A 24,612-nucleotide genomic window follows, 5' to 3' on the forward strand; every position below is an offset into this window, starting at 1 on the left:
AATATACAGCACTGTAACAGCAAACTAAAATCCACTTCTATTTTTATTGCTCCTGCTTCAAAAATGAGAAATTAAAGATACCACTCATAAAATTCTTGCAATTAGACATAAATTTCTTCATTTTCTTGATGTAGTTTATATAACTGCTGTTACAAGTTAGACACTCCACGAGGAAATATTTAAATGGAAAAAAAAAAAAATAAAAAAGCCCTGTACTAAGAGAACCAGTTTGTTTTCAAGAAGGTTTTGCATTGCTGTACAGTGGCAGCAGAAATGTATCTGTGGTTTCCATCTGAAACTCCTGAGTGTGAAGGAATCTGTCCTTTACGCCTGATAAAATCTCGTGACACAGCAAAATATTGCTGCTGCAGTGTCCTCAAGGAACGCCCTCCTGAGAGTCCTGTGCTGCTCACTCACTGCTGCTGCAACAATCCATTAAGTAAAAATCATTTACATGCACAAAAACAGCTCAGCTGCTGAATCATGAAATATTCAATAATTATGTGCTATAGCTTTTTAGCTTGATAATGCTATTATTTTTCTTTCAAATTTGCTCTGTAAATATGTTTCAATTATTCCTTAATACAAACAGTTGCTTGAATAGGCAAATTATTAAACACTAAGTAAAACTGTTCTATAATAGCTTGTTGGGGGTTTTATTAAACTATATATAGACTTTTCACCTTGCTGTAAAACCAGTAATGAGTTAAGCTTCAGACAGATGAGTGTTATCATCCTTTCACATGTAAGAAAACAACTACAGGGAGAAATTGCTGCCACAAGGACTCCAAGCACAGCTGCCTACTCCTTGTTTTGATCTGCTGTATTTTTAATCACACATCACATCAATTGTAGGGACCTGGTCACAGATGTGTTACATGAATCAATTCCATGTTGTGCATTACTGCAAGTACAGGGAGTTACTTTCTATTTTTTTATATCCTGCTTCTCTTTCTTTGAACTTCAGCCATTCTGAGCTAGACAAAAAACAAACAAACAAACCTGAGCAGTGATCTCTAAAATTAATATTTTTTACAACACCTATAGAATGATATTTGAAGTTGTGGAAAGCATTATTTATTGCAATGCCAGGTCTAATGGGGAAGTGTGAGAAATGCACAGCAGCAGGTACCTGAGGTTGTAGACACTGAAGTGCTGGGTTATGGACCATGCACTGCAGGTGGGCAGTGTAGCTCTAATTTCTGACTCTAATAAGGCTGAAAGCCTCAAAGAACTGAAGGACTCTTCAAAGTTCTACTACATTTGGGCAAGGAAGATAGAAGCTTTCCACAAGTGAGGTGCAGGAAAAGCTTGTCATGGGTTCAGACCAAAGATCCATCTTGCTAAATAGTGGTTGGTTTTTTTTTTTCTCCCTGTTGCTATATTCAGGAAAAGAACAGTGAGAAAAAGAAGATGAAAAAAGGGCAAGACTTGTATTTCAGAACTTCTCCCTGCCACCAGCAATTTGCCATTCAAGATCTCTATCAATCAGAATTGTTTCAGTAAACACAGTTCATTTTTTTCCACTAACCCACTCAGTCTTTCAACCTTCATGAAACTTCAGTAACCTAAAATACCCTGCAGTGGAGCTTCATACCTCACCTGATGTAGGAATAAATGCTTTTTACCTACACACAGCAGTTTCACTTGGTGCCCGCTGGTTATTGCTTTGAGAACAGAAACAGATTTGCAAAGATAACAGGAGAGGGGTTTTGGACTCCTGTGTGGGAAGTAGGACACTGTTTTCAATCCTAGGACTGAAGAAAATACTTTAAGTGCTACACTTCCATTAAAGTAGGTCAAAATCTTCTTCCTTATTCCCAGAAAGGGACTTGGTGTTCTGACTACCAATAGTGTAGAGCACAGTGCTGAGTCAGGTACTTTTCAAGCACAGCCCATCAAGACTTTTGCAAGGAGAAATGTAAGTGCTCCCCACTCCTGCTCACCAGTGGGATCCACAAACAGCCATGGAGATGATCACAAACTTCAGGCTAGTCCTGAACTGCTTCCTGAAGACACCTGCTTTCAACTCCTACAGCCCTCACCAACCTCCCAGGTCTTTGCAGGATGCCACTCATAGCTTGGATAGCTGAGGAAAGAACCTTCACATCTCACCAGCAGACCAAACAAATCCTGAGTGCACAGCTTACTTCTGTTAAGAGTTCTCTTTACACCACACCAGCTGCTTGAATTCTTGTTTCCCTCATTTGGTGGAAGCCAGAACAGACAGCCCAAGAGTGTCAATGCAGGCTGCAGCTACAAGACCAATAATCAATATGCTGTCAGCAATTTATGATTTAATTAAGATATTATGGACATTGCTCAAACATGAGGTTAGAATGGATTTTCCCAGTAAAAAATTATTAAAATTAGAACTAGAAGAAAAGAAAGTGGTCAGATAAAATGAGAGCAGAGGAGTTTCCTAATGACTCAGCTGACAGCTCACCATGCTTACTCTCAGTTGCTACACAAAGCTTTTATGGCATTTTGCAGTGTAAGTATAGGTATCAAAATAAAACTTCTGTAAAGGCATTTTTTTCCACATCACTTCTGCATTGACTACCACTGAATTCAGTGAATGACACCTTTATCACACAATCTTTACTTCCACTTTTTTTTCAACCAGACAAATGTTTTTAGAGAAGACACTGTCATATTTGAAAAATTTCAAACTGGGGAGGATTATAGCAAAGCTTCACAGAAACTGAGTTCTGAAAACATCCCATCCAGTATACTCTAAATGCTTCTATGAAATTTCCTGCCATTTAAAAAATATGATAATCTCAAAGACTAATGGAACATCTTCACATGGTGAGTGCATCTTAAAACAACCTTCCCAACTGCTGAAACCTCAAGTGTAGATACATTTTTGTCTTAGTAGCAGCTATGCTGATTCTCTTCTTGCTGATAACATCATATAACCAATATTATTCTTAAATAAACCTAGAAAGAAAAAGCTTATCTTTACCTTCTCTAAGGCCAAAAAAAAAACCTTTCTGCAAGTAAAACAGAACCAAATCAGTGTTGCTCCCTTGAGCTAAATATTAAAAGACATTTCCTTGTACTTGACTAGCAACTTGACTGTTGTTTAGGACATGTTCTACAATAAAATTAGCACCACAGGTCACAACAGACAATGGAGCAGGTGCAGCTTAACTCGACTAATGCTTGAAGATAACTGGCTCAAGGACCTGGTATTTTAGGTGTCATAAAAGACAAAATATTGGCAACAGTGTCAGCATATCTTGTTTCTTGAATGGTCATCAGTAGATTAATATTGGAGTGGGGTTTTTGAAATTAACTCCTTTTTTTCTGGCTAATACTTTCTTACCCAATTAGTTTTTATTTTCTCAGCCCATAATCTTTCAACGCTGCTGAAAGGACATAATGTAATTGAAATGCAATTGATTAAAAGGGAAATACATCATTAATAGAAACCACAGAAAAGCATTATGCATATATCAATGGGGAAAACAATGTCATCTGGTTTTGGATACAAAACCATCAGGCATTACTGCCAATCTACAACACAGATTATACACCTAATGTCAAGGATATGATGATACCTTGAACGTGCTTCTATGTGTAATTTTAGCTTTCCCTCCCTCCTCCTGCTCTGTCCTTCACAGCCAAGGAATGTTGCATAGAATCACTTCTCTAGAACTTTACAGTTTTCTGTACATTTACTTAAAATAAGAGGTTCTATCAGTTTTGTTAAGCTAAACTCCTTCACATCAATTCAACCTTTCAGATAGCAAAGTAGCCTAGCTAAATTAAATACAAATTTATGGACTTTCCACAAATCATGACAATTCTGCTTCTACTATTTTATGGAGTCTATATTTAAAGGACAATTTAAGGTTTATAAAAACACTGACACCTGTGAACCTGGCAGCCTAAAGTCAGGGTCTGTCCCATGCTTCAACTACATTTGAAAACTTAGCAAAACATCAAAAAAGCCATTTATATTACAGAAGGAAGCAGGGAGTATTCAGCAGCCTTTTAAATTAACTGCAACTAATAAATCAACCTCCTTTTATGCTGGATGTAATGTAGTTCAATTATAACACCAAATTAAAGAAAGATTTCCAACAGAAAATATACCTCTATGCTCCTATGGAGAAATGCTGATAAGCCTTTAATTTCTGTACCTTGTGGCAGTTCTGATCCATGGAACTGTTGGAAACAGCAAAGAATTCCAGGAACCAGAGCCCAGCTTTGATAAGACAAGCTCTGCCACATTCAGGCATCAAGAGAAAACAAAAGGGAGAACAGATACAAACTGCATCCAGACCAAAGAATAGGATATAAGGGATACAAAAAGAATGGGCACAAACATGAGGCAAATTGGAGGTCACAGCTAATCCAAGATCAAGGTGCAGGCATACCCTAAAAACCTGCTCAAACATGCTTTTCAAATTAAATATCTCATTTTTGGATACAAAATATTTGATTACATTTTTGAGTGGTCTGTATTATGTATGTGTACTCACATGTACTCAAAAGGAGTTTGAAGAGATGCATGAAGTTATTAAAAATAAGTACTCCAAAATGTAACAGTGTTCTCTTGTCTGTGCCAACTGGGCTTAATTAGCACAATTATTAGTACATATCTTTCCTGTTAAATTGAACATTCATAACTGACTTGCATAGAATGAGGCTAAGCCACCTGTTTTAACTTTGAGCTCCATCTTTCTATCCACAAAATCTTCTGTCAAATGTTATCAATGCAAAAGAATAAACCTGCCTGGAAATTAAAGCTAATTTAAGCTAAGTTACAAGTCTGCCTTGTAAATCATTTTAAAAGAGAGCTTGTAAAACTGCATAAAATGCAATGTTTTCATCTAGAACAATCCAACAAACTTCATTCAGCAAATAAGTTTTCCAATCAGCTGATTGTACCAGGAAGAACAAGTCAATCATCCCTCTGGAGCACTTCATGGCTCAGGAAAGACCACAGCTTGTATCCAACAAGCCTTTGGCACCACCAGTGGAGCTGACATGAAAACCCAACTGGTATTTCTTTTAAAAAGGAGGAATCTACAACTTCTAGGCAGGGCAGGAGTGTTTTCCATGAGTGATCCCTTAGCAAATGCTAAATAATTTTAAACTGTGTGGAAAACTATGATTTTAGGAACATATTTGCAGCTGCTTCCATTCATAAAAGACTAATGCAAATAAAATCAGAGAGAATGGATCAGTTGAACATTAAATTTAAAATTTAACATTTAATGCTAATAAATTTCAGTGGAAATCCACTTGTGTATCACTAAGTAAAAAAATTACGTATCACAAAGAATAATTTAAGAAACCAGGAATGAAACAAAAGCTATTTTATTCCCAGAATTTTATTCCCAGAAAAACAAAGAAAATGAGACTCAGAATTGCAGGGGAAAGGCAGCTAAAGACCACATTTAACTGCAAGACCACACACTATCAGTGCTGTCATCTGGACACACCAGTGCCTTTCAGGAGTTGCTGTGAAGCTTCTTTCACCAACTATTTCAGGATACAGTCATGTTGTTGATTACTGTAATCACAAGGAACCTATAAAATAACCACTGATTTATGGTTAATGCAGATAAAAGGAAGCAACTGACTAAAAAATTCTTCACTGGATGTTTGCAGCTCTGGAATGAACTTCCTTTTGCTTCCCTCCCTCAAATTCTTGGACAGGGGGCAAAACTCATCTAATCATCTGACATTCTGAGAAGTTTCACAGACTGAAACACAAAAATTAAACAGGAAAGGATTTTGTAAACTTTAAGATTATATTAACAAACATTTCAGAATTCTAGTGAAAGATTAGGTACCAAGGAAAGTTCAAACCAAGATAGCATCCCTTTCAAAAACATCACAATTTAATTTTATTTAGATACAGCTAAGAGATAAGGGAAGAAGGAAGAAAATATGGTCTGGAAGTATGATATATTGCTTTTAGAAATATTTTTTTAGGGCAAGTTTCTTACGAGACCAGATAGGAGGCATCAAGGACATGAATAGTCCAGTGCTGAGGGCACTCACCTCAAAGAGAAGAAACAATCCATAGTTTTAAATCTTTACATACACAGAAGCACTAGAAACAGAGAAGCTTGAATTTCCCTTCCTGAGTCATTACTGAGTTAGTTATCCCTTTTTTTTCCCCCTGACACAATGAGTTGAGCTTGCATTGCCTGGCACATAGACATCAGCAAAGAACACAGGGTAACAAACGTCCCTTCAAAAAACTAATCAGCTTTGGATTGATGATGACTTGAAACAGAAAGTTTCCAGGAAAACTTGAAACTTTTTCCTGTTCCTGAGAAAACCCCTTTACCTATTGAGGAGCCACTGTTAACATCAGTGCCTTGAGAATCAACTTTTAAACTCCCTGGTCTAGGGAGGGAATGAGGGCCTGGTGATGGACACCCCCTCCTTGGCTGAGCAGTAATCAGGTGGAATTTCTTATTTCTGTCTGCAATATCCAAGCATCTTTCAGAGAGATTTTCAAAGGAATCCTGGCTCACCTAATTGTGTCTGTCCATCTACCTGCTGGGCTCTCTATAATTAAATATTTAACTCACCAGCAAATTTCAGCCAAAAGCTGCCAGTAGACTCAAGGAGAATTTTAAAAAGGCAGCAGATGAGAAGGCAGCCACAAATCAGAGGCTGTGCTCCATGGAAGGCTCTGGCAGGACATCAGCAGTGATCCCTTCATGACACCTGCCAGTCTCCAGCCTCTCACAGGCTGTGAGAGTGCTGGGACAGGCACTGCACACCAATTTCAGGAGTCAGGCACCTCTGTGCCCCCAACTTTCTGCAAAACAGGCTCCACTCCAGCTGACTCCTGCTGCCTGTGATCACAGCAGCCTTTTGCTCACTCTGCATCTCCCTCCAAAAGAGCTCCTTCAGTTTGAGGAACCTGCCTTGTCTTATGCACAAAATGCACACAAAACTGCTCCAATCTGCAAGAGGAATGAGAATTAAGAAGGTCAGGACTTCAAGTGACCAGGTCTAGTGTAAGGTGTCCCTGCCCATGGCAGAGGGGGTGGAATGAGATGATCATTAAAGTCCCTTCCAAGCCATTCTGTGATTCTGTCATCTTGAAAGTGTGGAGTGTATTTGAATTTCACCTACAAAGCACAAAGGGATTTCAAGGTGATGCTTTTAAAGGGGTTTTGAAGCACTGAGAAACCTGCCTTGCCTGTAACTCCTAACTTTGGGTGTCTGCATCCTTTTGCAGATCTGGACTGGAGCATGTTGCTAGGCTGCCAACAACTGCCAGGCAACAAATCACTGCACATGGATTGAAGCCACGCTTACAATGCAATATATTGAGCATGTTTTATTGTTAAGAAATCAATAATCTGCATTGCCATAATAAAATGTAAAATGTGATTATGTTTCTCCCAGGAGCTAGGAAAAATAAGAATAAAAAACCTGTAAATCATTCTTATTGCCTTTCCACAGTAAAACTTATACATTCATTCTTCAATCTGTTATAAAATCAAATTAATTCCCACTATTAATGAACAAAACCTCTCTCGTTGCACAACATGTAATTAAGAGTGATACTACTTCTTTCTGAGCTCCTTCTATTCATTGCCCCTCCAAATTATTAAAACAAAGCAGTTACTATGGTAACTAATTCATTCTCTGCATTATTATATTGTTTCTAAACATCAGTGTTGACTCATTCTGACTTACATGCCCTAAATTCCAGTTTGAAATTCTAAACTTCTGCCCTGTCTGTCAGAAAAGCCCTTTACAATCTATGCATTCATGCAGATAAGGATAGCTAGAGCCCAGCTGCTTTTGTTTATTGCAAGAAGATGTAACTGTTACTAAATTATTTGAGTTTGATAAACTGATGCTGCCTGCATGGCAGTGCAGGGCAGCACTGGGGGAACAAGCATGGGAGCCTGTGGAGACAGAACAAACGGGCAAACATGACCATCTGCAGGTTAGCTCAACTAACAACAACCAAAGATGACTGGCAGATGTTGTGGAAATTAAGTAACACCTGCCTAAGTGGTATTTGATACCCAGGGAAAAAAACCACATGCGTGCGACTGTTGCAATCTTCAAGACAGGAAGGAGCAGCAGGGAACAAGAAATGGTGACAAAATTGCCTGGGAAAAAGTTTTCTTAGCACTTAATGCAACTGTTTCTTCAAATGTGCACTCCTTGACAAAAAGAGGCATTTATCGTGTATTTAATTAAAACTTATAATTATTCTTGATTACCTATTAGCAGGAGTCATAGTCTAATTGTATTTGAGTGTCATTATCTAGCACACAAGGAAACTTTCTGAAAAATACAGGTAGGATCAAAAGAATAAAGAGTCTTTACTCTTCATCTTTTGCTTTCCTACTGCCATTGCCTGTAATTTTTGTTGTGTTTTTTTGCTGTGTCTCCAGTTAATTGCCAGAATGAAAGGTTTGAAAATTCAGTGCATGGGAGGATACTTTGAAAAATAAGCATCAGGAGAAAGAGAAACATGAATAATTTTTAACAGCTAATTTCTGGCTTTAAAAAAAAAAAACAAAAAACTAAATACATCTGCTCAAAGTCACAAGCAATTTAAATTTAGTTCTCATAGGAAAGGGTGGAAGAAGGAACCTTTTTATTTAGGTATCTGAGCAGGGCCACAAACCACTGCAGAGTTCTGGATCTCCAGTGGTACCAAAGGGTGTGTTTTCACCTGCAGCAAGTGCCAGCTATTTTCACAATTAGCAAAGCCTCAAATTTAAAGGGATTCCAAGAGTATTATAACAGCCTGCTTCTATTTATATCCCAGAATAGTCTCTGAAAAGGAAGATGCAGAGGCAGTTTTTCTTTTTCTATCCTGCTATCTGACTTCAGGAGAGCCACAAGATAAAACACAGGTTCCTTAACTCCAAATGACCTGTCCATCAGACCACAATGACTTCACTAATGAGGAGGGACATCTCTGCTAGATATTCCCTCCCTGGCAAATTCCTCCTGTTTAAGCAGAGGCACCCTTCAAGTTCAGTATTGACCTCCTGGAACGAGGACACAAGAATGGAGCAGCAGAGGCCTCCAGCACTAAAAGTCTGTCTCCACTTTTATTTTCTTGTTTCCACTTGCATAATCCACTCCCATCCTGACTGCACTAAGGGAGGAAGCAGAATAAAATCCTTTTTTGCATCTCAGACTGCACTTCCCTGAGGATGGGAATTGCCTCTGTGAAAGCTGAACATGACTGCTTTAATTAGATGACTACCTAAATTTTTCAGTATGTTTACCTAGACACTTAATCTTTGTACAGTTCAGTTTTCCAGAGCACAGTGTAAAACAACATCAGAGCATCTTCCCTGACCCCAGGCAGAAATAACTACATATTACCATCAAGTACTTAAGACTTCTAAAGCTTTTAAAATTTTTACCAGGCACTCATTTGCACTGTATAAAAGCTAAATATCTAGTCTGAAAATGTTTTTATTAATAGAAGAATAGGAGAAATAAGTCCTCTGGAGATTATTCAGGAATTAGAGGACGAGGTGTGGTTATGTACTGGATTCTGACTCAAACATCTGATACTACAAATACAATTAATACAACCCAGTAAAATCAGCATTATGCTGTACTATTTTTTGTATTTAACATTTTTCTTTGACACTAACATTAAAGGAAACTATTTTGACTTTACTACAGTGTCAAGATGCAATTTTCTGGATAGATCACAGCTGAACACAGCTGCTGTCATAACCAAGCAGTGTATTTCAATATACCAATCAAAATGCGACAGCACAGATAAAATGCATGATGATGGACATCACAAAAATGCAGTTTTTCTTTACAACATTCGTAACTTAGAATCTGAGATTTTAAAGTTTTGCTGAAATGTTCAGCTCATAGATTTTTCTCCATAGATTATTTTCCCCCTCATATTTCCTTACTGAAGTCATGCTTTTTGTTAACAGCTACTATTTAGTATCACTTAGAGCAAAATGGGCTTCTAAGGCAATTCTCTTTTCATACAACTTGCATTGTTACTATAATTCCTCTGCAACATTGCAGTTCTTAAGTGGATGCAAACCCAAAATCTGAAGGTGAAGACTCGGATGCAGGTTGCTGCAGGAAGCCAAAAGAAAGCTAAAAAACACTTTGCACTGCAAATATTTACATTAAGGACAAAGCCAAAAACCAAGCACAAGTCTGTGCATAAGCATTTCAACTATAAATCTAATGAGATAAAAGATGTCTTTGCAGTAGGGTAAACATAACCCAAATATAAGATAATTTTCCTTTGGAAAGAAGCAAACAATCAGGTTACATTGATGTTCCTGGTAGCACCATTTGTTATTTTATTATTTTAAAGTCAACTTATCTTAGTCCTTAGAACACCCTCCACATTCTTTGAAGGCAACTTTTACCCAGTTCTCTGTATTACCACAGGTTCAAAAATGCTTTCAAAGTTTTTACTAGCAAAACTGAGAAAAATAGTGTTGAATTGTTAATACATGCTTGTATGTAATGCACAAGGTGTGCATTTTTATGTTAAAACACTTGTATCTGAATGAAAATTAGCTTACTTATAGAATACTCTTCTATAGGTTGTTCATAGAAAACTCTGCTTGCTTAATTTGATTTGCTGCAGTTTAAAGATTTGATGGCTGCTCCTCCAGAAAGATTTTGGTAGCTTTTACTATCTGATTCTTAATTTAATTTATAATGGATTGCTACAGAGAAAAGGAATTTACTCCAGTAAAAATCCTTATGTATTTGCCAAAGGCACTTAAGGTCAGAAAATCACATTTTTGCAAAGGTTAATTGGTACTTTATAAAGGAGCTACTTTGACTTAGGAAACAAATGATAAAATATTAGGAATCTTTTAGCTCCCTCTGCTGCCCTAATCCTTCACTAAGCCACCTTCTGAAGTCTGTCAAAGACACCAAGCAATGAGGCAGCCCATTAATCCCTTTTTAAGAAACACTTGTCATTGAGTATGCCAAGGACTATGATCAGTACATAGGAAGAAAACTCTATAAAGTACTATTTGATTTACCATTGCCTGTGCATTTTATTATTTCTATTCTTTCTCCAGTATCTGTAGCAAGTGAGACAATGAAGAACATGTTCAAATTTGGATGCCAGTTAAGAAAACTGGTAGCTCTTGTTCTCCAAAGAACTTGACATCTGCAATTCTCACTTACACAAGGAAAAGCTATGGGTACTCACTGCCTGGAAACATTTATTCCTCCTTCCTCTTGTTTACAGATCAACTTACATGGTACAGATCAACTTTAGTAAAAAATCTGTTTTGAAATTCAGGGAAAGTCCAGACCTTGCCAATGTAGGCTATCTTCTTAATAAAATACAGAAAACTTAACTGTCTCATTCACAACTGCAAGTCAAATCACAGTTTACCTGAGCTAGAGAGGATCCATCAATGGTCATGAGAAAACAATTGGTATTTGTAAATCTGGTACTTCCCATTTGATAAGAAGCCAAGATATTACATGCACAAGAAATCAGGAAAGTGAATGCATTTTTCTTTTAAGTCACTCTTTATTAAAAGATTTCTCTATCAATTTGGGAAGACAACCAAATTCAATTAATATCTGTTTTTTTTCCCTCTGCATTCCTCCTGGAGCCATCAACACACTTCACATCAACTATGAACTGAAGATCCATCTTATTAAATCTCAAGCAGAAAAAAGAAGCTCTAAAAACACAGATGTTTCCTTACAGGGAAAGAAAACCCAGGCCCTATCCTTGAAAAGAAACTATTCATTTATCTTGCAATTTTACTGTCCTTCAAAGTGCATCACACTTGGGTATTTGCCAGTAGTCAAACCTTCCCAAAGAAAGACTGCCCTTCATAAAAGCAAAGATGAGAGATTTTATCTGAAATTTCAGAAATTCATCCCTTTAATATGCACTTTCTTTGCCAATTTATGATCCTGGCCAAGTCTTCATTTCTTAGGTAATAAAGCATCACTGTTAAAATAGCTGCAATACATTCCAAGTTTTCTTCTGGGCACTTTAAGAAAAGATGAATCAACATGAATATAAAAAATAACATTAATACTAGTGCTGCACAAAAAGGGAAAAAAATAAAGGAAATTATTGTTTGAGCATTCTGAGTGCTAAGATGATTTTTGCTTCATCAAAACCAGAAGAAAAAAAAAAAAGCCAAAAAACATCTGTCTGGGGACAGACAGGGTCCTCACAGATTTGTACTTGGCACATGTTGCAGTCTTTGCTGTATAAATATCACATGAGGTGCTCTGGGAAGAAATTCCTGGTTTCAAGCAATTACCTAATTGGGAAAGTCACTCCCAGTTTTCCAGTTCCATGTCCAGCATTGTGCTCTGTACTTTACTCCCTAATACCTGTGCAAACAAGCAAGAAGAAATGAGAGAAGCCCCTTGCTTCCTCCACCAGTGTTTCCTAAAGCTTGGAAACCCACCAAAAGCAGTGTATGATAAATATATAGTGCTTAGGCAGCCAAAATAACGTATTTAAAAATAATTCAGTGTTCACCAAGCCCATTCACAGACAATTCAAACATTCCTCCTGCATACAGCCACCTTCTGTTCCTTCCTGCTTCATCTATTAGCACCCAGCAAATGCAACAGAGGTCAGACATCCCAAGGTAACTGCCAAGCAATGGTCAGTAAAACATACATGCATTCAATTAAAGATTTCTAGAATATAAGCAAATAAACAGCATTGTTTACACTTTGTTACAATATAAAGCACAATAATACCTTAATTAGACATAACAACTTTTCAAAATGCCAAAAACATTTTGAATTTTTCAAATTACCCACAAAATGAACACATTTTATTTTTGCACTGTGACACTTCCAACTGTTCTGCCAAATGTATAGTACTGTAATTATGCTTTGCAATCACCAGCAGCACCGGAGAGGGGGACAAAGAACAATATAATCAGTAACTAATTAATCTTTCCCATGTCCTGATGCCATTTATCTCCAAGGGAAGAATCCCAAATGTTATTTTAGAAATTGTGAAGTGAGTTTAATATTAGCATCTAAGAGTGTCCTGAATCATGTCTTTATGCCTAAGTATAATTTACAGTTACTGGTGGAAGTTAGAAATCAGAATTTAATACCTGGCTTTTTTAGGGGACAGTCTTCAACAGCAGAATATTGAAGTGTACACAAAAAAAAATATAATTGCAGACAACTTTGGGATTAAAAGCAAATATTCAATTTCATATTTAAGAAATCATCAAAAGGAATCATAGTTACCTCAGAGACAAAAAATCACTTAGCTCCACTCAGCTACATTATGTTCAAGAACTCATGAAAAAATACATAATTAGTAGTAGTTAGCAAGTTATTGCAGCGTATTTTTAAGAACTTGCAATAGAAAAAAAGTGCATCTTTAAAATATCCTCTTCTCAGGGAAAGTTCAAGAGAAGAAAGCAATGCACAAACTGATGAACAGAAAAGCTGGCCAAGAAGATAAACCACCTTTAATAGTTCTACAGCTCATTAGATACCCTGAGCTTTGTAAAACACCACATATTTCTAAAATATAAAATATTTAGGTTGTGTTATGAAAGGCACATATATCAGAGAACAATTCTGCACAACTAATTTTTAAATCTGAACAAGACCATATGTAGGAAAAAACCCATTATAAAATAAAGGCAACCCTCCTAGTTTTTATCCCTTTTTACACTATTTGAAATCATCAGTCAGGGAAATGTGTTTACAAGTCTCAGAGAACATTTGAATGTACAGACACACAAGAGCAGAATATAGTTCCAGCACTTGGAAGCCAAATTGTGTTCCCATAGGTATAAAATTTCAAGCATGTTTCCATATTTGCTGGTTTACTCCCTCTCCTTCTGATCATCTTCTGCCTGGCATTCCCACTCAATTTTCCCAACCTGACTATTTGGTAAATGGAATTCAGGAAGCAGAGAGTGACTAAAAAAACCTCATTTTTACTACATTACTTTTCAAGTAGATCAATTCCCTCCACTGCACGGCCACACAGATTTTACCATAGGATGGATGCAGGGAACTGTGCAGGGCAGGGAAAAACCAGCCAGACAAAAGGCACTGATTAAACAGCATCACTGGATGTGAGCCTGGGGGAAGCCACTGCTATTTCAGTCACAGTGGCTGCTGGTCTGTCACCTCTGTCCCTCACAATGCTCCTTCCCACATCAGCACAGACTTCTTGCCTCTTACATTGCTCTGTTGCTCAGTAAAATAATCCCATAAGAGGCTGAGATTGCACTGAGTGGGCTGAGCTGCTCTGACTGCTAGCTGCCATCAAAAGGGACAGGTTTGTCATCCTTCTTCACAACTTGCCAATTCAGCTGACTAACACAGCCAAAAAAAAAAAAAAATAATATTCTACATTTTGTATTGAAGAGTTGGATACAGAAACTCTAGGATAGGGAGCTGAGACTGGGAGCAGAGAAGAGGAACCTGCACACTCCTAGGTCAGTTCTAGCTGATCCAGCTGCAGAGATGCACAGAAAGTGGGGCAGCCTTCCCAATTTCATCATCCTCTGCAGGCAGTTCCCCATTTCTCTGAGCAGGGATCAGTCTCCAGTGAGCAGCTCAACTGGCCACTTGGCCAAACAGCCTATGCAGGACACAGTAACAGTTTGGAGCTGACAACCATGGGTGGGCTTGGCCAGTTTTAGAAGACTGACAAGGAGATTAATCACCCAAACCAAATGTGGAACTGCACCCTTTAATACTTGGCTGGAATGTCCCTTTCTCTGGCTGTGTTAGGCTAAACAGTCCCAGCAACCCCACAGAACTTTTCCAACTGCCCCTTCCCATGCAACTGCTCTGTCAGCTGAGCAGTGACCTGGACTGAGAAATTTACCTAAATGGAAAATATTCCAACAAAAGGTTTTAATACAAGTCAGCTTCTCAGTGTAGCCCATGGTAGTGTCACACTCACAGTGGCACAAAGAAAAGGGTAAAAATCCACTGCCAGGGACTCCTCACACAAAACAGCTGCTGGGAAAGGGTCTCAAGACCAACATGTGGAGTAGGCAAAGGTTTCACCTCCAGTTCACATCATTAGACATGATGCAGAGACCATGTACCCACCAGTCTGTCTCCCATCCTGTCAAAAAGAAATTAACCATTCCCTTGCCTTTTAGTGAGAAATTAACATTTTAACATAAAAATTCATTTAGTCCAGACCATTCATGTATATTCTTAAAAAAAGTACAACTTATCCCTCGACCTGCTTTCACACCAGGTCTAAAAGCCCTTTTGGAGAGAACAGCAGGAATATGCAATTCATCATTTACCTAAGGTAAAATGACAGATCCAAATGATTACAACTCCTTCCACTGGAATTCATGCTATTTTTATTCATACTCATGTAATGTTTGGGGGGGGGCTCCTGCAATTTTTGTTTTGTTTTCACCTGACTTTTTACTTCCTTTCAAGGATCAGATACAAGCTGTTAAATCAATCTACATGAAGCAAGCCTGTAGAGAAAGACTCCTGAGAGCACTATGTGGTCATCTTGCCCTTTTGCAATTGTTGTTTTATATAAACCCACTAACTTTTACAGTGTTTGGTTAGAATACTGTAAAATGCTAAGATGAAAGCCAACTCAACTGTATAATAGGTCATGGACTAGTTTGTTTTATTTGTCTACGTCTGTTTCCACCCAAAAATCAACATTTGTGCTGTTTTTAATATTCTCAACAGGAGAGAATATTGTATTCAATATTATCTCAACAAGAACTACAACTCAATTAAAAACACAGGGAATGACCAAATGAAAAGATCAGTATTCCACAAAGCTAACACAGTTAACATTAGAAATATCCAACCTTCAAATATGCGATCCAGACGTTGCCGCTTCACTTTGTGTTTGTCCATCAGAGACATAAAGAGTGGAAGCTCAAAGGACGTCCCCACACAGCTTGGTGATGCTCTTCTCACACCAGCCACCAGGCAGAAATGCTCAGTCTTTTTCAAGCTTATTTCCACCTGTGAATAGAAAGATAAACTTTAAAATACATCATTTTTGGTGACTTTGTCCTGATGATCCGGAGATGATTTGTATATAATCTAAAGAATTTTAAAAAACTCACACATTTCTTAAATCATATTAGGTAAATTGGTATTTATTTCACAGCAAAGTGTCTTCTAAGCATGGAGGTAAAAAGCACACAGCACAACTCAAACCAACCAGTAGAAATGTTCCAAGCCAGCTGTTCTCTGCCTTTTCACTGTCAAATACTTTTCTATTCTTCCACTAAAACTAATGCAGGCACCTTGGGCAGGCACAGGTCCATATTCCTATAAATTGACAGAAACATGTTCACCTGAGATGAAATTGGGAAGCCACAACTTTGCATCACAAAGCTCTCAGTGAGAGAAAATACTCCTTTTACTCTTAGGTTTCAGGCTCTTGATGATAACATAATCCAGAGTTTCAGCTTGGAAATTGTAGGAAAGCAAGTCCAGGAGCACAGAGAAACACATCCCGGTGACAACAGAGAATGCCAACATCTCTATCAACCAAAAGGCATTTGGAGCAGGTTTATGCATGACTAGGCAAAGCTCTTTGGCAGCAGATACAGCCAGGCACTTTTCAGATACTGTGGAGCTGGGCAAGGCAGCATAAGGGCATTGCAACAAGCAGGCTGCATTTTAAACCAATCCACTGAGAAGTGGGAAGGGGGGATGGGGAGAGAGGGGCAAAAATTCCTCAGTGAGAAACTAATCAGAGCAGTAGAATATAAAATGCACATGAGCAAGTGGATGTGGTAAACCTGTGGATACAGATGCTCTACAAAGCATAATCAGAGCACCACTTTTATTCACCTTTCAATATCTGAGTAGACTTTGAGAAACAAACACAGAGCACACTGTGGTACAAGCACTGTGCACTAAAACGAGCCAAATAATCCACCTCCCTGTTTCCTTTTATTCCTGCTCAGCAGCTTTCAACATCAGTGGATAGGATTAAATGGCCTTACAAGTGACTGAACCTAGAAATCTGCTTGTTTCTTTCTAGAGGCTGAACAGCACTAAAATCAAACACAGGCACATTTCATTAACATATCATCAAGATTCATGAACTCCAAGTGAAATAATAAAGAAAAATATTTTGAGTGTCAAGAGCTGCACATTTGCATTTCAGCTAAGTATCTTTACCAAGACTGCCCTGCTCAGTGCATTTGGACTTTATTTAATAAAGTTCCTTTATTGTGTTTGTTTGTTTTTTGGTTTGCTTTTTTTTTTTTAATTTAAAATGGAGTTAATGTACAACATTCATCAGGCTTTTAACTCTTCATTGCCTCATCATCCTCTTCACTTCCCCTCCACACCTCTTCATCCTCAAATTCAAGATTCTTCTGCTGTTCTGCATAGTGTCTGATTCCAGCTGAATATAGCATCTCATCATGAAGGGGAGAAGAAAATTTGATGAGGAATGCAGAATCCTATCACTTGTTACTTTTTTAAAAAACCGAGACTGTTGCCATTTTAGAAACTCACTTTTGCATTTCTCAACATTGGTATTCTTCCAAAATACAATGTTCTTCAATATTGAATGTGGCTGTATTATGAGACTGCACAAGCATTACATCAAATCTAACATGCATTCTATAATCTTAAAAGCCAACTATGTAAGTATAGAACTATATAACTGCCAGCCTTGGCTTGAGCCAACACACCAAACTGTGCACAGGATCAGTCTTAAACTAGTCTTTATTTGCTTACCATTTCTGTTTTATAATCTACTTCCTTCAATTACCACATAGAAAGATCTAAAGCATAAAAAGCAAACCAGAATACAATGAACATTTTAAACACTGGTCTTGGTTTAAATTTGTATAGCTTATTTAATTTCCCATCTCGTAGAAACATTCAAGCCTGTTTGCCTCCTTGTGCTGTTTTGTTTATTCATTCAGCAAAAGATTTTTCCACTGTAGTCACTCTGCATACAAAGCTGGATGACAGCTGTGAAGAACAGACCATCTGTAACTATTGACCTACCACTGAAAGTGTCACCAGATGTTTTCTATCTCTCTACAGTAGCTTCAAAGTGTACCATATAAATCAAGTATTTTTTTGCTTTCAAGTATTGTTTTAACATTATTTTCTTGATAGTGAGTTGTCATAAATTAAAAAAAAAAAAAAATTGAGCAAAAAATAAATTAGCATGTTAACACCATTCTAAGTTGAACCCTCATACAGTTTTATTACATCATGTTCCAACAGAAAGAGCAGATGATGATATGAGAAGCACTGCCCAGCAAAACAAAAGGCTAGTAATTGTGGAAGTGTTAGTTACTGCAAATTCTAAACCACAATATGAATAATTGTATTTGAGAAATTCACTGAAAATACAAGCACAGTGCCTGATGACCTGAACACCAAATAGTATTTAAGACCAGACTTATGTAGTCCAATATTTTAAGAATAAGTGAGAATCTAAGATATTTCAGAACATATAGTGCTTATCACATATGTCAAGTAGTACCTACAAAGGCATCTGAGACACTATCAATGCACAGAACCCTTTTGAGCAGTGCACAGTTTAGATCAAAATATACAATGTTGCAAACAATATTGGAGTTTTCCTTCATTTAAGCAGATGATTCCAGTGTATTTTTAAAAAGAATCTGTCTCTGGGTATTGCTGGAGCATTTAGCTCTTTCTTAAGAAAGGAAGAGCTTTACTCTGAGACTTCAAGATAAAAGGAAAAGCTATTTTCCAACATATTTCCAGCAGAGAGAGCAAGTCCTACAGGCTAAAACAGAAATTATAAATGAGTAAGTTAACTTTGAATTCGATTTTCAAAACAGATAATACTGGTAATGAATAAAGGATAAATATTAGCTGTGAGTGAGAAGATGTGAAGAAAGACCCATTCAAAAACCATTATTTCCCCAGAGAGAGAGAGAGGAAGAAAATTAAGCAAACTAAGAAATTGTTTGGCTTTTTTTTAAGAGAGCAAAACAGTCAGCTAATTATGCACACCCTAGGTATGTGTGGGTTGTGACAAATTCCACAAGATCAGGGAAGGGCTCCCCTGAAGCCCAAAATGTTGCATCATGCAGGGTTGGACCATTTCTTTGCATCAGTCCAATGGGGCAGTTAGGAATGGACCAGACTGTTCCAACTAGATCTGAACAGAAAACTGCATCACCTCAGATCAGTTACCTCACCCTTAGAGATCCAGAGTACAAACTCTCCTTTCCAAATTCCAGTGCCATCAGTTTTGATGATCAAAAATTAGATAAATTTCCAAGACAAGCCCAACTAATGCTTTACTACTCCTTCCTTCCCACCAAACTGATATCATCTCCATTTTCCATCACACCTCACAAACCTTGAAGTAGCCATTCTGCACAGGCCTGGAAGCAATAAGTAAATATAATCAAAGTGTTTTTCCTCCTGTTAGAAATACTTTAATTTTCCTAAATAATTATATATTTTGTTTTGCAGTAACTGTTTGTTTCAGTAAGTAAACGTGGGCAGGGACAATTTTCACTAGACCAGGTTGCTCAAACCCCATCCAACATGGTCTTGAACACTTCCAATAAAGAAGTTTCCACACTTCTCTAGGCAATTGTTCCAGTGTCTCATCACCCTCACTATAAAAAAATCTTTATATTCAAGTCAACCATACCTCAACATTATTACTAAGAAATGGAAATGTATCTAAATTTCAAAATATTTCTGTAGTATAAAACAAAGTATCTTGTTTCACAAAAGAGAGGATCTAATCGTGTTGGTGAGCAGACAGAAGTAAAATGACATAAAAATGCTATGAGAAATTTATTTTATTTGAACATTAACTTAAAGATGTGTTTGCTCAGTAAAGCAGTCAACCTTCTGAGGCTATGGCAAGAAACAGGCTCTAACTCTGTGAAAAGGAAAAAAGGAAGTTTATGATGTAAGAAAGAAACACTACTTTAAAAAGCTCTATAATTTGTAGCTGAAGCTTTCTAATGTCAGTAGCAGCAGTATGAGTTCTGTTTAAAACAGAAATTTTGCATCAGAGGACTGATGTTTCATAATGGAAGTTAGGTAATACTTACATCTTGATATTATAAAGTGTACTTCACCTAAACATGGAAGACAACGTAGATATCTGAAAATTTTTTCTTCTTTCTATATTCCATTTATAAAAGTATTATTTAACAGTACTTATCCATTGGTGTTTGAAAACTTTCCAATTAAAGATATGGAAGAATCTCAAATAGGAGGATGACTAAAAGCGGACAAAGATTTTAGTTTGGGTATTTCTTCAAAATTCAGCAGGGATTGCTACAACATTGGGACATTCTCTTTGGAAGTTCTGCAGGACTGCTTCTGTTCTTACATCCATTCCTGAATATCCTGTGACTTACACTGAAAACTTCTGCAGTATGAAACCATCACATTACTATCACTGTGCTCAAAAATATTCCTGCAAAGATATAAACTGCACTTAAAAATAAGTATGGCACATTGAGCAGAACAAAAAGAGATTAATTGCCAGGAGAAAAAGTATATGTAAGCCTTTTTGTGCAAAAAAATTGAAGTTATTCCATCTTGTCTTATGGAACGTAATACTGAATTAAGAAGGAAATATATAATTATATTTTCCTGTCAGACAATTTATCTTGCCATTAAGTATGGCTAAGCCACATTACCATTAGATGTCAGTACAGTCTAAGAGAAACTGTACATGGAGCTTCAAGATCAATAAATTAATCACAAAAATGAAGATGTTACCAAATTAGACACCAAAACACATGTTAGCTACTCAGAAAAGGACTAAACCCCCAAACATTCTAATGACATTACCTAAATCTAAGGTGAATCTCTCTCAAAAAGATGAAGGACTAGAAAAAGTGCCTGAACAGGCATAAGCATGGTCCAAAGGATGAAACAGTTTGCTGAAAAACTCCCCCAGCCTGAAGACAGCATGACTGAGTAGAATACAACAAAGATATATAAAATACACTCCATGTCTCTACTCAGTGTCTGGGGAGCACACAGTGAAATAGCAAGCCAGAATATTAAAAACAACAGGGAGCTTTGTCATGGAGTATGCAATTAAATTGTAACATCTGGTGTCACAGGTATTGTGGATGCCAAAACCTTAAGTGGTTCTTAAAAGGGATAAGACAAGTTTATGGAAAACACATCAGTGGCCACTGATAATAACAGCCACAACACCTACCCAGGTCAGAAATCCATAGCTGGTAAATGCCAAAGGCAGGGAAAATGTCAGCACATGCTTTGTTCTCACAGTCAGCAATGACTGCACTGTGTTCCACTGACCAAATGTCTGTTTAGTTCAGCATCCAGCATTTGCCAAGAAATGAGGTGCTGCATTAAAAGAGCAAGAGCAGAACAGGATACTTCCTTGAAGCACAAAGCAGTGGCCCCTTCTGGAGCCAGAGCACGGGAGAGACAGAGCAGCAGTCCCTTCTGACACATGGGCACTGTCACATTCCTAGGAAATGCAGAGATAAACCACAAAATTGACTGATCCAGCCATGCAGAAAGCGAGATTCACAGCTCACAGGGATGCACAAAAAACATCCTACATGCAAAATAAAACTGAAGTAAGTTATTACTTACTAGTACTACTAACAAGTAGTAACAGATTCAAAAGGCACTGCTGGAATCATCAAACTGACCATCTCTCCAATGTAAAGCCTAAGAGACATCTAGAAATTCATCATAATTTAAAAACTGTCAGTGCTATAGACTCCACCCTAGCACATGAAAGCTCTTTCAGCAGTAGGTGTCCTTTATTCCTGGTTTTGCTTGTTAGTTTGGTTTATACTTCTAGTGATTAGATTTTTTTTGCAGCTCTGCCTGGCAGACAGAAGAACTCCCTCATGTTCTTTGCACAGGTACCTCTGAGGTATCTCCAAGCCATCCCTTGTTCTACTTGCAGAAGAGACCAAGCTCCTGGATACCCTCCTAGGAAGTCATATTCCTGATCCTAAATTGTGTCAAACCTGTGCATCCTTAAACTCAAGAGCAAGTCACTAAAATACTGGTGAGTGCTAGAACAAGACAAAGCCTTGTAACTGCAGGAGCAGTTACATCAATATGCAAAGCAGAAGAACTTTTACCACTCTCACAGTCCTTGAATACATTCAGGGATTGATTCACATCTGAGATTAAAAGACTTTGCACTCACTTCAGCAGTTTTTTCATCACCTGAGCAAAGCCAGTTCTTTTTAGGATGGGGTTCTGGCCCCAGGAATACAGCCAACAGTCTCCCCTTCTGTATTTATGACCCGAAATTTGAATACAATTTCACAGAATCATCCAGGTTGGAAAAGAACTTCAGTATCATCAGCATTTTTTTCCTCTCATTTATGAGTGAAAGTGGTTTTTCCTGTTGATAAAAATGTTAAAAATAAGACTAAGAACACTCCTTGTCAGCACACCACTAAAACCAAGGCTTATGGGCTTTTGACATATTGTCCACTATTTTTTAATACTGTAAATTTCCTTTTGGACTATATTCTTTCTTTTCAATTACTTTAGAACCAAATAAAATGCCTTCCAAAGTTTAGTGTAATAATTTGATAATCATAAGCCCTTATTTTATGGTACAGGACTGTAAAATGGCCTTTTTGACAGGGAACATGGTGAAAACAGTAGAAGAGGCTGTGGTAGTAATTCTGTCATTACAAGCTTTTTATGAGGTATTTGTCTTCACCATAAGGGTTTTTTCCCAGAGCTGTTTCTTCTCCCCCTTAGCAGCATTCTCTCTCAATTATACATCTGTCCACAAGCCAAAAATTACTTACTGCTGAAAATGAATTACTGCAGATGTGTGTGACTACAGACAGATGGGAAGCATCTCTGCTATCTCAGATTTCTAGGTCATGAATAGAACTTCATTGAAGAACTCAAGCTATTAGAAAATTATTAAAGGCTAGGGACCTAAAACATGTATATTTTTAAGTAAAATTGAACTGATTTCTTTAGTGTCAGAAATCACCCATTGAGCAATATTGCAGCTATCATTCTCATCAAACAAAATCTCTAAAAACTCCCATTTCAGGTATTCAGCATAAGCTTCTTCAGAAAGAGCAGCATTGGAACAATCCTCAGTCTTAGTCATGAGCAGATTTAAAGGAAAGAAAATGAAGAAACTGCTGTGGTTTAGCATCATGAACCTGATTCACTCACATGTTGAATTCCTGGCTTTGCCTCTTACTCTCCTGAGGAACTGAACCTGATGGGTGCCTCCTTCACTTCAGCCACAGCTGCTTTGGTTTGTAAAACAACACAGATCCACAGCCCAGTGCCCAAAAATCCTGCTACAATCACTGCTTTGCAAAGTGCTTTGGAACTTCCAAATAAAAACCATCCAGAAATGTCAAATAAGTCACTTGTTAGATCAGTGTTAATCACTTCTGCAGTTTTCAAAGTCTGAAAAGAAAGAAAATTACACTGAAAGAAGATCAATCTCCATTCAGTTTTTTTCTGAACAGGCAGAAGAGCTGGAAGCCTTTCTCCTTTTTGGAGATTTAGATAGAAGAGACAGCAACAGTGTAAATAAATGAAACACAATCTCAGGGACTTTAAGAGACAACAGTAGTGAAACTGAACTGCCTCTAATTCAAAACAGAAGATTATCATTATTTGAATCAGAAACTCACATGAACAATATGCATTTAATATTTTCATGCACCTGAGAAAGCATAACAGGATGCAAAGTATTAGTCAGTACTCATGACAATAAAAAAGCTAATGCCTTGGTTAATGAATTCTCTAAGAAAGGAAACAATTACTGGTGCATTTCATGAATCTCTGTTGCTAGAAAGGATTCAAACCACTGAGGAGAAAAGATTACTTCTAATCTTTTATTGATTTATTGACCCTTTTTTTTTTTGTCTCCAAGAAAGACACAAACCCACATCAAAATGCCAGGCACATGGACTGTGTGCCTACTCCACATGTGAAACTGGTTCTTGTGTCACAGATGTACTATTAAAAGTAGCCCATGGATGTCCAGAAACCTGTGCTTTACAGCTTAAAACTCCTGGTTAAAATATGCTTGTGCAGTGGAAAAGAAAGAGTGGGGAAAAAAGAGAGCTCCATTCTGAAAGTAAATAAGAAACCACATCTAAAGACATTTAGGTTAGAAATTTAGTTACAGCTAATTAAGTTTAGACAAAGAACTGTGGGGCTGTTTTTCTCTACACCAAAAATCCTGATGTTGGATACTAAAAGTCCAAAGGAAGCCTCTAAGCCATGAGAGGCTTGGAGCCCCTCTGCTGTGGGGACAGGCTGAGACAGCTGGGGGGTCCTGGGGGTCCTGCCTGGGGAACAGAAGCTCCAGGGACACCTTGGAGAACATTCCAGCACCTAAAGGGGCTACAGGAGAGCTGGAGAGGAACTTAGGACAAGGGCATGGAGTGACAGGACAAGGGGGAATGGCTCCAAACTGACAGGGGGCAGGGTTAGACTGGATATGGGAGAAATGATTCACTGTGAGGGTGAACATTGGAATAAGATGCCCAGAGATGCTGTGGATGGCCCATCCCTGGAAGTGTCCAAGGCCAGGCTGGATGGGGCTTGGAGCAATCTGGGATAGTGGAAGGTGTCCCTGCCCATGGCAGAGGGTGGAGCTGGGTCACCTTTAAGGCCCATCCCAAC

The 24,612-nt window shown here is 37.8% G+C and overlaps 1 protein-coding gene across 7 annotated transcripts in view; it reads right to left on the reverse strand.

The window, feature by feature from the left end:
- Nucleotides 1-24,612, reverse strand: part of CTBP1 (C-terminal binding protein 1) — a 230,912-nt gene that overhangs the window by 162,286 nt on the left and 44,014 nt on the right. For all 7 annotated transcript variants that reach the window (XM_079306604.1, XM_079306602.1, XM_079306593.1 and 4 more), the window contains exon 2: nt 15,804-15,963. In XM_079306604.1, the coding sequence (XP_079162730.1) occupies nt 15,804-15,861 (58 nt within the window). In that variant the 5' untranslated portion in view covers nt 15,862-15,963. The remainder of the gene's footprint in view (nt 1-15,803; nt 15,964-24,612) is intronic.

Source organism: Erithacus rubecula (assembly GCF_903797595.1).
Source record: "Erithacus rubecula genome assembly, chromosome: 5".
NCBI lineage: Eukaryota > Metazoa > Chordata > Aves > Passeriformes > Muscicapidae > Erithacus > Erithacus rubecula.